The sequence below is a fragment of the Schistocerca nitens genome, unplaced genomic scaffold, assembly GCF_023898315.1.
Source record: "Schistocerca nitens isolate TAMUIC-IGC-003100 unplaced genomic scaffold, iqSchNite1.1 HiC_scaffold_496, whole genome shotgun sequence".
In the NCBI taxonomy this organism is placed as follows: Eukaryota; Metazoa; Arthropoda; class Insecta; order Orthoptera; family Acrididae; genus Schistocerca; species Schistocerca nitens.
The window spans coordinates 240,386-255,004 of NW_026046029.1; the positions used below are offsets into that span (position 1 = coordinate 240,386).

The following is a 14,619-nucleotide window of genomic DNA, read 5'->3' on the forward strand; positions in this document are numbered from 1 at the left end:
GACACACACACACAAAAACAAGACGCGCCATCCGCAAAGCAAGCAGAGTCTCCAGAAACATGAGAAACCAACCGTCGGCCGCCGCACAAAATACAAAACACAAAACAAAAAAACGGCCACAACCGCTCCGCTACCGCGCGCCGCCGCCTACCGCCACCGGCCCCACAATCCATCCACCACGGCACGCAAACAGTACCCACAAGGGTCATACAGAAACGCCACACAAACATCAACCAACCACACACACACACACACACACACACACCGGCGCATGCACGCACGGCCACCCAAACAACACAACACAACGCGCCAGGCACGACAATCAACGCCTTCCCGACGTCCTCTGATGGCCCTGAGAAGGGCCGTTTTGGGCCGCGCGCAGCCGTGCCATCGCGCGCCACTAGACGACGCGGGGGAGGGGGGTGGGGGACGACGGGGTCAAGCGCCAGCCCTTCCCCTTTCCTTTCTTTACTTTACTTCACTTCACTTCTTCTTCTTGGGCGACGCCTTCGCCTTAGACGGCGTCGTCGCCTTCTTCGGGCGCGGCGCCTTCGGCTTCTTCGTCGGAACCTTGGCGGCCTTCTTCGCCTTCGACGGCGACTTGGCCTTGGCCGGCTTGGCCGCAGCCGCCTTCTTCGCACCCGCGGGAGCCGCCGACGCCGCAGACGCCTTCTTGGCGGCGCCCGCCTTCCGACCGGTCGCCGCCTTCACGCCACCAGCCTTCTTTGCGCCGGCCGCACGGGCGCCCTTCTTCTCCTTGCTGGCCGGAGCGGCGCGCTTCTTCTTCGCACCGCCGGCACGGGCCTTGCCGCCCTCGGCCGCCCCGCCGCCGGCGCCGGCAAGCTTGAAAGAGCCGGACGCGCCCTTCCCCTTCGTCTGCACCAGCTCGCCAGCCACGACGGCCGACTTGAGGTACTTCTTGATAAAGGGCGCCAGCTTCTCCGCGTCCAGCTTGTAGTGCGCGGCAATGTACTTCTTGATCGCCTGCAGCGACGAGCCGCCGCGCTCCTTCAGACTCTTGATGGCGGCCGTCACCATCTCAGAGGTGCGCGGGTGCGCAGGCTTGGCGCGCGGCTTCTTCGCAGACGCCGCAGACTTGGCCTTCTTCGTCGTGCCGGTGGCGGCGGGTGCCGCAGCAGTCTCGTTCGTAGCCGCCTGATCTGCCATTATTTCGACGGACGACGCGCGTACGCACACGAGAGCGAGAGCGAGAGCGGCAGGCGGCAAGCACGGCGGCAGAGAATAGCCGCCGCGCCGCCAGGCCCAGCCAGTGTCGCGGGCGGGCGCGGACGGCCGAGAGAGCGGCCGCCACTCTGCGCGCCGCCGCGCCGCGCCTCCCGCGCTTGCTACCGCCCAACGTCCGACAGCCTGTGCGGACCAGCCCCAAACCTGCGCCGCAACCACCCGCGCCGTTCAAACCACCGAGGATGGGGCTACACACGGCCACACCACAGTCGCCAACCAGTCGCCACGGCAGCGCCGCAAACCACGGCCAAACTGCAGCTACCGCGCGCTACAGCCTGGCTCGGCCCGCCGAGAATCGCCGCCCCCGCCCACATGCCGCCCCCACAGCCCCAGCCGACGACCCGCCACAATGGCCAAACCTTCGGCAAAACTGCCACACCGTCGCCGCGCCAGCCCGGCCAGCGCGGCCGCCGCCACAGCCACACAAGCGGAGGCGTGCGGCGATGCCGGCCGTGCAAACGCACCTCCGCCGCCCCATCGCCCTCCCACCGTTTCCCGATCGGCCCGCAGCCGTCGGGCCACCTCGCCCGCCAACATTCGCGCCCGTTTCTCACAAAATTGCCCGCCGCAAAGAAAACGGGCGCCGCCTGCGCAACATCGGCACCGGCCAACCGAGCGCCGCCGCCCCTCGCCGCTTACGCGAGGGGGGCTGACCGCCGTCCGCAACGACAGACACACCGCATCTGCCTTCAAGCACACACGACAGCCGACCTCCTACATTTGTACGCCGCAAGCCACCCAACGGTGTGTGGCGGAGGGCACTTTACGTGCCACTGTCATTACCACCCTTTGCCGTTCCAGTCGCGTATGTTACGCGGGAAGAACGACTGTCTGAAAGCCTCCGTGCGCGCTCGAATCTCTCTACTGTTACATTCGGGATCTCCTCGGGAGGTATATACGTACGGGGAAGCAATATGTTCGATACCTCATCCGGAAACGCACCCTCTCGAGAAAAACCTGGCGAGCAAGCTACACCGCGATGCAGGGCGCCTCCCTTGCAGAGTCTGCCACTTAGCCATCTCCGTAACGCTATCACGGTTACCACATACCCCTGTGACGAAAACGTTGGATCTTTCTCTATCTTCCTCCGTCAACCCGACCTGCTACGGGTCCCACACTGGTGGGCAACACTCACGTATGGGTCGGTCGAACGCGTGTTTCTGTAAGCCACCTCCTTTGTTGATGGACTACATTTTTTTGTTTTTGCTAAGCATTCTCCCAATGCATCTCAACCTGGTACCCGCCTTACCAACAATTTACTTTTATCTGATCATCATTCCACTTCCAAATCATTCCGCACGCCTACTCCCAGATACATATTTTACAGACGTCACAGCTACCAGTGTTTGTCCCGCTATCATATAATCAATCACACAGTAAAGGATCCTTCTTTCTGTATATTCGCAATACATTACATTTGTCTATGTTAAGGGGACAGTTGCCACTCCCCCTGCACCGGGTGCCTATCCGCTGCCGATCGTCCTGCAACCTCTCTGTATACTACATACAGCATCATCCGCGAAACGACGCATGGAACGTCCGCCACTATCTACTAGGTCATTTATATGATGTGAATTGTGAAAAAGCAATGGTCCCATAACACTCCCCCGTGGCACGCCAGGGGTTACTTTAACGTCTGTAGACGTCTGTCTCTCCATCGATAACAACATGCTGTGTTCCGTCTGCTGACATCTCTTCAATCCAGCCACACAGTTGGTCTGATATTCTGTAGACTCTTACGTCGTTGATCAGGCGACGGTGCGGAGCTGTCTCGAACGCCTTCCGGACGTCAAGGACAATGGCATCCACCTGGGAGCTTTCTGGGTCTCATGGGCAAATAAAGCGAGCCGGGTCTCACACACGATCGCTGTTTCCGGAATCCATGTTGATTCCTACATAGTAGACTCTGGAGTTTCCACAAACGACATGATACTCGAGCAAACAACATGTTCTACAACACATCGACGTCAGAGATATGGGTCTATGGTTTTGCGCATCTGCTCGACGACTGGGACTACCTGTGCTCTTTTCCAATCATTTGGAACCCTCCCTTCCTCTCCAGAGACTTGCGGTACACGGCTGTTAGGAGGGGGGCAGGTTGTTTCGCGTACCCTGTGTAGGAATCGCGAATTGGTAATCCCGTCGGGTCCGGCGGACTTTCCCATTCCTCCTTGGACACTTACTTCGATGTCAGCCAGTTTCTCGTTCGTGCGAGCATTTAGAAGACGGAACTGCAGAGTGCGGTCCGTCCTCTGTGAAACAGCTTTGGAAACAGGTGCTTAGGTATTTCACCACAGCTTTACGCGTGTCATCCTCTGTTTCAATGCCATCGCCATGCCGGAGTGTCTGGATATGCTGTTTCGAGCCACTTACCGATTCAACGCAAGACCGCAACGTCCTAGCATTTTCTGTCAACGTCGGTCGGTACATAGGGTTTGTTCTACTTTCGAATTCACTGAACGCTTCACGCATAGCCCTCCTTACGCTCACTTTGACATCGTTTAGCTTCCCGTTTGTCTCGGAGGATTTTGGCTGCGTTTTAAACTTTGGGTGAAGCTCTCTTTGCTTTCGCAATAGTTTCCTAACGTTGTTGTTGTTGTAGTAGTATACCACGGTGGGTTTTTTTTCCCATCCCTCACAGTTCTACACTCGGCACGTACCTGTCTAAAAACGCATTTTTACCATTGCCTTGCACTTTCTCCATGAACACTCAACATTGTCAGTGTCGGAACAGGCATTTGCGTTTTCATCTGTCAGGTCGTCTGGAAATCTGCCTTCTATTACTCTTGCTAGCCAAACAGATACACCGTCCTCCCTGCAACGGCCTTATGATCACTGCGTCCCTGTTCTGCACATACAGAGTCGAAACACGTTCGGGTCTGTTTGTCATCAGTAGGTCCACGATGTCATCTCCACGAGTCGGTTCTCTGTTCATTTTGCTCGAGGTACTTTTCGGACAGTGCACTCAGTATAATGTCACTCGATGCTCTCTGTCCCCCAACCACCCGTCCTGAACATCATCTGAGTGTCCCAGTCTATATCGGGTACATTGAAATCTCCACCTAAGACCCTAACATGCTGAGGAAAATGTATGTGAAATGTGTTTCCAAATCCGTCTCTCCGTTGTTCTGCCACTAATGCTGCTGCGTCGGGAGGTCGGTCAAAGGAGCCAATTATTATTAAACCTAGCTCGGTTGTTGAGTGTAACCTCCACCCACAATATTTCACAGGAACCACCCACTTCTACTTCACTACAGGATCAAAACCACTACTAAACAGCGACGAACACACCACCACCGGTTGCATGCAATCGAGCCTTTCTAAAACACCGTCCGTACCTTTGTGACAATTTCGGCAGAATTTATCCCTGGCGTCAGCCAGCTTTCTGTACCTTATAACGATTGCAGAGCTTCGGTGCTTTCTCTGTCAGCGCTTGCGGTTCCGGTACTGTACCAACGCAGCTTCGACAGTTGACAAACAATACCGATTGCTGCTTGGTCCCCGCACCCGTTGAGGCTGCTGTTGCCCCCTTTCTGTACTTGCCCAAGGCCATCTAACCTAACACAAACCGCCCAGCCCACGCCACACAACCCCTGCTACCCGTGTAGCCGCTTGTTGCGTGCAGTGCTCTCCACCTACGACTATAACATGCCTTCGACATTCGCACTGTACAACACCTTAGGTTAGGGTTGGCGTCGCTTGGGTTAGGTTAGGTTACGTTGGTTGGACGTGGGTTAGGTTAAGGGTTAAAGTTAGGTTAGGCGTCAAAGTTAGGTTAAGCGTTCGGACGTGAGGCGTCAGGTGGCCGCACCTACCTTACGGCCGGACATCTTAGGTTAGGCTAAGGGCGCCGAGGTCACGTTACGTTCACCTTCGGGCGCCACACGTAGCTGTCACAGGTAGGTCGTAGTTCGGTCGGTCGGTCGGTCGGTCGGTCGGTCGGTCGGTCGTCGGCAAGCCGCAAAAAAACTACAGACGACGTCGACAAAACCGCCGCAAGACCGAGCAGGAGGCAGATATATACCGAGCGCCAAAGAGACCGACCACACACACACACACACACACACAACAAAAAAAAAACAAAAACAAAAACACACAAAAAACACCACCCACCGGCCAAACGGGCACCACAAAACCCACAAAGCCGAGCACCACACGTCGCGACCAGAGGCAACCCCGCAACCGCAACGGCGCTTTCCGCACCGGGCCGGATGCACGTACGACAACACCGCTACCCGTACACAAGGCCTCCCATTGCACACAGCCGCTCTGTGTTCAACATCATCAATGGCGCGCCCGCGGCTCGTCGCGGTCGCAGCCATGACGCCGCCGCCACTTTTGCACCAACACATTCACGCACCGCAAAACAGCTCGCCGACCCACCGACACAGCACAGCCGACAAACAAAAACAACCGCGGCGGCGGCAACAAAACAAACAACTCGCACCAAGCGTCCGACAGAAAACAAACGGACAAGCACAGGCCTCTGCTAACGACCACGACACAGCGGCACGCTGCTCCTTTCCCGCCACTCTCGATTCACAGCGCACGCGACCCCGTCGACGACGACGACGACGACGACAACGACACGCGACGGGCTCGCTTCCCGCAACCTACACCTTTCCGCCACCGCCACTACGCACGGCTCCACCCGACGCCCGTCGCAACGGCACTACTGCACGCACTATCACCCGCCGCCGCCGCCTCTCCCCCCCTTCCCGTACACAACAACACAGCCAAAAAACACACTCACGACCCAAACATGACAACATGATGGCACGTGCATCGGCGCACACCCCCAACCAGTCACCGTCGACACAACCACACGCAAGGCACGGAAACCGGCGTCCTTCCACGTTGCCATCAAAGCAGCACAAACAACCACAGGAGGAACCACCAACAACAGCCGGCCGGCCGGCAACCACCAAACGCACATTCCCGCTCGCCACCACACACCTCTCGGCAGCCGTTTCGCAAAGACAAGACATGACGCGACATCATCGCATCACGGGCGACGCACGCACACCGACCCACTTTCCCCGCCCGTCTCTCTCTCTCTTTTTCTTCCGACGCCTTCGGCCGAGCACACACGTACGTGGCACAACGCCCAACACAGTCACACACAGTCGACAGGCGCACGCCCAGGCACGCAACGACGCAGCGCAGCAAAGGCGCCCGCGACACATACCTCCTCTCCCGTCTCGCCGCCGACCGCCAGCCAGCCACTCGCAATGTGCACTGGCCAACCGGACACACGTCCACCGCGCCGCCTCCGACCACCCGCCAGGGGGCGCTCACGTCCGCGACAACAGCGCGGCCCGCCGCCGGGCGGGCCCAGCCCGGCCCAGGCGGCGCGCGCTGCTCTGCACTCGGCGCGCCGCGCCCCACATCCTGCTGCAGACCGGGCTCGTCTCTCTGTACGCGTCTGCGTCTGCCCGCATCTCATCTTCCTGCGCATCGACACAACGAGGCCACGTGAGCAAACCCCCGTCACAACGCCACATCACGCACTGCCTTGTCGACCGCCTAAATGCACTCACCCACCAGCCATCCGCTTCGTCCTCTTCTTGCTTACTCGTTGTTCGTCGTCGTTGCTGCTGCACCAGCAGCAGCGGCGGCGGCGGCGGCAGCGCACACAGCCCCAGCCGGCCGCATCCGAGGGGGCCCCGCCGCCAGCGTCGCCTCCTTGGGCACAGGTGCGGTGCTGTGGCCGCCCATCCAACCGCATTTGCTGGCCGTCCCAGCCGCCAGGCAGGCGTTCCCACTGCCGCGCACCGCCTCTGCTGCAGAAGACGAACAAACGAAACGTACAAACATACACGCGCCCGAAGCGTGGCCACACACGGACGGGACCGACAGGCTCCAAGGCGACCAAACGATGGAAACACAAACACAAAAACAAAAGACACGCGAGCGAGCGGGCGAGCACGCAAGCAGTCGCCTCGCCTCTGTCCTCCCGCCCCCGCCCTTCTCCCCACCACATGCCCACAAACACCACCGCCTGCCCGCATCTCCACATTCGCCCCCTCCATTTGTTCCCTTGCGTTCGTTCGTTCCTTCCTTCCATGTGTCTGCGTGCGCGGCGCCTCTCCAACATCCGCCGTCCGTCCCGTTTTCGCCGTACCACACGCCACCGTCGGCGCCGCCTCGCCTCGCCTCCTCCCAGGCCACCACCGCCGCCGCCCCTGTCCGCCCCGCACACCACCATACACCGCTGCTTGTCCTGGCCGTTGCCACCAAAGGCGCCAGCCGCAAACCGCGCCAAACGCCGCAGCGCGCGTGCGTCCTTCCTTCCTTCCTTCCTTCCTTGCTTGCTTGCTTGCTTGCTTCTCCGTGCCGACGCTGCCTCTATTCCCGCACTGCGCGTACCGGAGTGACACGCGCACCCCCCTCGCGAACGCACGACTCATTGTCCTTGTTGTTTCTCCTCTTTCTTACGTCTTTGTTTCTTGTTTTTTTTTTTTGTTTTGTTTTTGTTTTTTCTTTTTCCTCCCACCGCCGCATGTGACACAATGGCCTCCCTCCCCCTTTCGTTCGTTGTCGCCGCTTTGTTTCTCTTTCCCATTGGTGCACGTCCGACGCGCTCCATTTCCACCACACCACGGCCATCGGCCTCCTCAACGGGCAGGCGCAGTGTGCCATTCTCCGGCGCCCAAGCACACCGCGCGGCTCGCTCTCCTCGCCCCCACGCCACGCCACGCCACGCCACGCCACGCCACGCCACGCCACGCCACGCAGCACAAATGCTGCCGTCTCGCAACACGACACACGGTGCGCACACCCCCGACCGCGCGGCTCTTAAAAGGCATGGCACCGGCGACATGCGCCGCCCCGGCCCGCACCCGTCGTCTCACGTTCACTGCCGGCCGCGTCTGCGGCTACAACCGCACCACAACAACGGTCCCCTCCCGGCAACACATTTGTTGCACAAACACAACCGCCGAGCGCAGCGCGAGCCACCCACACGCGCCCTCCCCGTCTTTAAAGCCTCCGCGTCTCCTTTCTCCTTTCGCGCCCCCTCCCATCTCCCGAATATGCCAGCAGCGGTGCCACTACCGCGAAACGGACACGCCTTCCGGGCCACATGCAAGGGCACGCCCACCACCAACTACTGCCATATTCGCGGACGCAGTTAGGCAACACGCAACGCACTCTCTCTCCACCTACTTTCACTCTCTCTCTCTCTCTCGTCCCTTCTCTTTAAAACACACAAACCAACCAACCAACCACGGCTAACACACTTTTTCGCGACACCTTTGACTGCCGTGACGGCAGCTATCGACCTTCTAAACACACACACACACACCCACCCACCCCTACATACACACCCTTCGCTACACCGGACAACAACAGCGTACACAACAGGAGGGCACACGAAACGGCAGGCAAGGGCAAGGCATTCTCATAGATTCCTCCTCCGAGCCATGTCGGCGAACGCTTTTTTTTTCATCCGGGAAGGCAATGCAATTCAGCCGTCGCCACGGCCGACACTTGCAGCCGCGCCGTAAACGCCTCTCAGTGCGGCTGCAATGCACGGGAACGTTCCGCTGCTATAGACAGCGCCTCTCCGTTTTTCCCTGCTTCGTTTTCCGGTGATTGCTTCTCCATTTTGTTTGTTTGTTTTATTACTTTCCGTTCCCCTCCTCCACCATTGTTTCCGTCCCCAACAGTTTTGCTCATTCCACACGTTCTGCCCAGACACGACACTCGACCGATCAAAGGTCAGCCTTTCGTCACCGTTCGCGGCGCCGACGGTGCCACAGTGCGACTGGTGTTCACACCGACACGTTGCCATGACGCCGGTGTATCGCGCCGATATTGACAGTTACTCAGAGCCGCCGGATCGGATCACATCACCGACACACCTGCCATTTCACACCGGGGGACACAGACCAACGAAACGCGTGTACGCCCATAGCCTCACGCTTACTGTACTCAACCGAACACACGTGCACCTTGAATGACGTGCGTGCGCACAACAGTCCAATCAATCATCAGTCAAACTGCAAGAAACGGCTATCATCACAAATCAAGGGCAACCGTGCGTGTCGCCTACCCCACCCGCCCGTACATTTCTTGGCGACATCGTAATGGATATGCATGATAGTACGACACGTCCATTTAAAACGTCAACCAACACACCAACGCGCCGTACAGCAAAGGGAATAGTCGACGGCAACACAACATTTCACCCTCGCCATCATGTATGATGTGACAACAGACACCCGCAGACGGCCGTAACGGTGACAGCCAACAATCAATCAATCGCGAGGACTTTCAATTGCAGTCACGTGACTAACCGGGCAGACGGAGACAAAGAAATGAATCAGCGCCACAGACAGCACCAACACCTCCTATCTATCTATCTATCTATCTATCTATCTATCTATGTGTCGACAAACAACCACGCCAGGACTCGTGCACGCATTCCACGTCACACCGGCGGCAACCAAACCCTCGCGGCCGTACCCCAGTAACCACAACCACATTCGAGACCACACCACCAGCTGCCTCGCAACCACAACCAAACCGGGTAGCTATGCCGCCCCCCTCTCACACACACACACACACACACACACACACACACAAACAATTCCGCTCTTCCCGCAAAGGCAATTTGGTGGCCCTGAAAAGGGCCGTTTTGCCGCTCTCGCAACGGAGGGAGCTTCCTTCCTTCCAAGAGCCGAAGTAACAACCTCCCCTCCTTACTTGGAGCTCGTGTACTTGGTCACCGCCTTCGTGCCCTCGCTCACGGCGTGCTTGGCCAGCTCGCCAGGCAGCAAGAGCCGCACAGCCGTCTGGATCTCGCGGGACGTGATGGTCGAGCGCTTGTTGTAGTGCGCCAGGCGAGACGCCTCGGCCGCAATGCGCTCGAAAATGTCGTTCACGAAGCTGTTCATGATGCTCATCGCCTTCGACGAGATGCCCGTGTCGGGGTGCACCTGCTTCAGCACCTTGTAGATGTAGATGGCATAGCTCTCCTTCCTCTTGCGCTTCTTCTTCTTGTCGCCCTTCGAAATGTTCTTCTGCGCCTTGCCGGCCTTCTTGGCGGCCTTCCCGCTAGTCTTGGGCGGCATCTCGAACGTACAACAACAAGCAGCAAGCGCTCCGCTCTAGTCAGCGTCTCCCCACACAGTGGCACCCGCCGACCTGATATGTTTGGGGTTTTCTCCCCCTTTTGTTTATTTGAAGTACCGGCATCCTATTGATGCCCTGACTTTCGAGATGGTACCTTTAGGTTAGGATTGGCTTTTCTTTTGTCTGTAATGGTTTGGGGGTGTTCCCCGGGTATATGAACTGTGTTTGTTTAATGATGGTTATGATATGAGTGGATGAAAGTCAGTGTAGCTCGTCATCTGAACTGACGGTGAATGGTAGTGATGGGAGTTCTGTGAGTAGGGAGAATGTCTGGTCCTAGGGATCTAATGAGGGGGAAAGGTGAGGAATGAGATGTTTCATAGAATTTCGTTGACTTCATTTTTATGAGATGGTTAAATGTCGGTTGACCTAGCATACCTCTAATTTCCTCGTTACTGGAGAACCAGGGGGCATCTGCGATTATTCTAAACGTCTTGTTTTGTATCACTTCTAGTGATGCCAGGTGTGTGTTTGCCGCCATGCTCCACACCTCCGATCCATAGAGAATAACTGGCAGAATTATTGTTTTCCATATTCGGAGCTTCGCCTCTGTTGATAAGCCCCTGCCCTTAAGAAGGGGATACAGTTGGTAGAGCCGGGCGGAACCTTTGTTTTTGGCCTCTGTTATATGCTGTTTGAACGTGAGGTTTTTGTCTATGTTCAGTCCCAGGTATTTTATAACTTTTCTCCATGGGAGTTGTTGTCCATCATGGTTCAGATTTCTGTTGGGTCTTGTTATTTTGTGTGTGAAAATTATGGCTTGGCACTTGCCCGGATTTATTTTTACTTTCCATAAGTTACACCAGAGATCGACTTTGTTGAGGTGCCGCTGGAGGCTACACGTTATACGATTTATGTTACGCCCGCTGTGGTATAGCGCTGTGTCATCAGCGTAGAGTGCTATGTTCCCGCCCGGCTCTTTTGGGATATCATTCGTGAACACAAGATAGAGGAGGGGGCCAAGCACAGATCCCTGTGGGACACCCGCTTCTATATTAGTTATTGGACTTTTCGCTCCATCAACTGAAGCGAAAAACCTCCTGTCTGACAAAAATGAGTGAATCATTTTTAACAGGTGATTGGGGCAATTTAGCTTCGACAGCTTGTAGAGGAGGCCGTCATGCCAGACACGGTCAAACGCCTTCTCTATGTCGAGGAATATGGCTGCTGTACTGTCTCCATGTTGTTTCTCGGCACAGATGTGCTCCACCAGGCGGATGGCTTGCTGGGTGGTGCTATGACCAGCACGAAAACCGAATTGTTCCGGGGTAAGGATAGTGTTATCGTTTAGGAATTTAAGTAGGGCGTTTAGGATGAGGATTTCGAGAAGTTTTGATAGGTGATTTAATAGCGAGATAGGACGATAGTTTGCCAACTGGCACCCGCCGCTACCGCAACACCGCACCTTTACCAGCTCGCCCTGTTGCGGCCGCCGACCAATGGGGCGCGCGCGCAACCGGCCGCCGCACCCGAGCCCATAAAGGGACCCCCACCCCGCCGCCGCCGGCACACGCACGCACTCCGCTGCTCGACTCGCTGCGGCTCGCACCGTTACGGTTACGTGTTTCACGCTTACGCCACTAGCCAAACGCCATGTCCGGACGCGGAAAGGGAGGCAAAGTCAAGGGCAAGTCAAAGTCCCGCTCAAGCAGGGCTGGGCTCCAGTTCCCGGTCGGCAGAATCCACCGCCTCCTGCGCAAGGGAAACTACGCCGAGCGCGTCGGCGCCGGGGCGCCCGTCTACCTCGCCGCCGTCATGGAGTACCTCGCGGCTGAGGTGCTCGAGCTGGCCGGAAACGCGGCCCGCGACAACAAGAAGACGCGCATCATCCCGCGCCACCTGCAGCTCGCCATCCGCAACGACGAGGAGCTCAACAAGCTCTTGTCGGGCGTCACCATCGCACAGGGTGGTGTCCTGCCCAACATCCAGGCCGTCCTGCTGCCAAAGAAGACCGAGAAGAAGGCCTAAACAGGGACCGCGGCGCTGCGCTTGCGTGCTCCCTGCACGCAAACGCAAACGCGCCTTTGCCTTGCCGGCTCGCCTCACAACAATCGGCCCTTTTCAGGGCCACCACACAAACCTACGTCCAAAGCAAAGTTTCCGTCGTCCTCGCCGCACTTTACAACAACGTCCACAGTCATTCATTCGCAGCCGGCGCCGGCGCACGTCCGCCATCTTGTCCACAGCCCGTGTGGCCGAACACACACACACATTTTTTCTGCACCCCTCCACGCACGCACAGTCGCGTTCCAAACAACGACAACGACATCAATACACCAATAATGTGATGTGATCATTGTTAATATGTTCATAATTAAAAGAGCGCGCGCGACACACACACAGCGCGTAACGGCCCGACGACGGACGACACGCGGGGCCGCCGCGCGCGCTCTCCAAACACACAGGCACAGCACAAACCAAACCAAACAGCTGATCCGATCGATGGTCCCGGCCCGCGCCACAAACAAACCACGCACACACCGGACTCAGCCGCGCCCTCCCGCATCCATCACACACACACGTCACGTCGAATCTCCAAACGGAACGCACGCACGCAAAGCAACAGAGGCGCACAACAACAACAAACACAGAGGCAGGCAGGCAACACAGACCCTTTCGCACTTTTCAATTTCCGAACAGTGTGGTGGCCCTGAAAAGGGCCGTTTTTCGTCTCTCCCACCAAGCACGGGCAACGGCACGGCCGCGGGAAGGCCACAGCACAGCACACCGGCTGCCTGCCTAACCGCCGAAACCGTACAGGGTGCGCCCCTGCCTCTTCAGGGCGTACACCACGTCCATGGCCGTCACAGTCTTGCGCTTGGCGTGCTCAGTGTACGTCACCGCGTCGCGGATCACGTTCTCCAGGAACACCTTCAGCACTCCGCGGGTCTCCTCGTAGATCAGACCAGAGATGCGCTTCACGCCGCCCCTGCGAGCCAGGCGGCGGATGGCGGGCTTCGTGATGCCCTGGATGTTGTCGCGCAACACCTTGCGGTGCCGCTTGGCGCCACCCTTCCCCAGCCCCTTTCCTCCCTTGCCGCGGCCTGTCATTCTTCCTCCTCCTCAAGCAAAAAAAGCACAAGCGGCAGCTCCTCACCCGGCGCTAGCGAGTCGGCTACGGTGCGCCGTGAGCGCGCGCCGCCCCCCTATATAGACTCTGGCCCGCCCTCCCCCCACCACGCGCACCGAGGGCATATAAGCGCAGCGCGGGCCCGCGCGGGCCCGTTGTCAAGGCAGCACCGGACGCTTCGCTACCGCACGCACCGCTAACCGCTATGGCCCGCACAAAGCAAACGGCCCGCAAGTCCACCGGCGGAAAGGCGCCGCGCAAACAGCTCGCCACCAAGGCGGCGAGGAAGAGCGCGCCCGCCACCGGCGGCGTCAAGAAGCCCCACCGCTACAGGCCGGGCACCGTCGCCCTGCGAGAAATCAGGCGCTACCAGAAGAGCACAGAGCTGCTCATCCGCAAGCTGCCGTTCCAGCGCCTAGTGCGCGAGATCGCCCAGGACTTCAAGACCGACCTGCGCTTCCAGAGCTCCGCAGTCATGGCCCTGCAGGAGGCCAGCGAGGCCTACCTCGTCGGCCTCTTCGAAGACACCAACCTGTGCGCAATCCACGCCAAGCGCGTCACCATCATGCCCAAGGACATCCAGCTCGCGCGCCGCATCCGCGGCGAGCGCGCCTAAACCGCTTAGCCGCGGCACGGCACCGCACGCGCGCAACACAAAAACGGCCCTTTTCAGGGCCACTAACATCTCTCCGTCGCGAGCAAAACTTTTGTCGGTCTTGCCGCCCAGCCTCTCTCTCTAGCCCCGTTAAAACAACCACCACAATTCCCACCCTCCCGTCCACAGCCGCTCTCGCCAACAATCACATTCGACGTCATCAACACCCCACCCCCTTCAGTACACACACACACACACACACACACAAACAAACAGCCGGACGACGTCACCCACGGGTGGCTGGCCGCCGCCGTCTCCGAGGCGCCACCGCGCCTTCCCAATTCCCGCCGGCCACTTCCACGTCTCAACGTCTCCCTTTCAGAGACAGAGGACACACACACACAAAAACAAGACGCGCCATCCGCAAAGCAAGCAGAGTCTCCAGAAACATGAGAAACCAACCGTCGGCCGCCGCACAAAATACAAAACACAAAACAAAAAAACGGCCACAACCGCTCCGCTACCGCGCGCCGCCGCCTACCGCCACCGGCCCCACAATCCATCCACCACG

General features: G+C 58.3%; 1 protein-coding gene across 1 annotated transcript in view; it reads right to left on the reverse strand.

Annotated features, from left to right (window-relative positions):
- Positions 1–14,619, reverse strand: part of LOC126232419 (uncharacterized) — a 35,477-nt gene that overhangs the window by 1,220 nt on the left and 19,638 nt on the right. Inside the window, exons 4-5 of the mRNA XM_049942679.1 lie at positions 7,239–7,468; positions 6,881–7,028 (exon numbers count right to left, since the gene is read on the reverse strand). Of these exons, the coding sequence (XP_049798636.1) occupies positions 6,881–7,028; positions 7,239–7,468 (378 nt within the window). The remainder of the gene's footprint in view (positions 1–6,880; positions 7,029–7,238; positions 7,469–14,619) is intronic.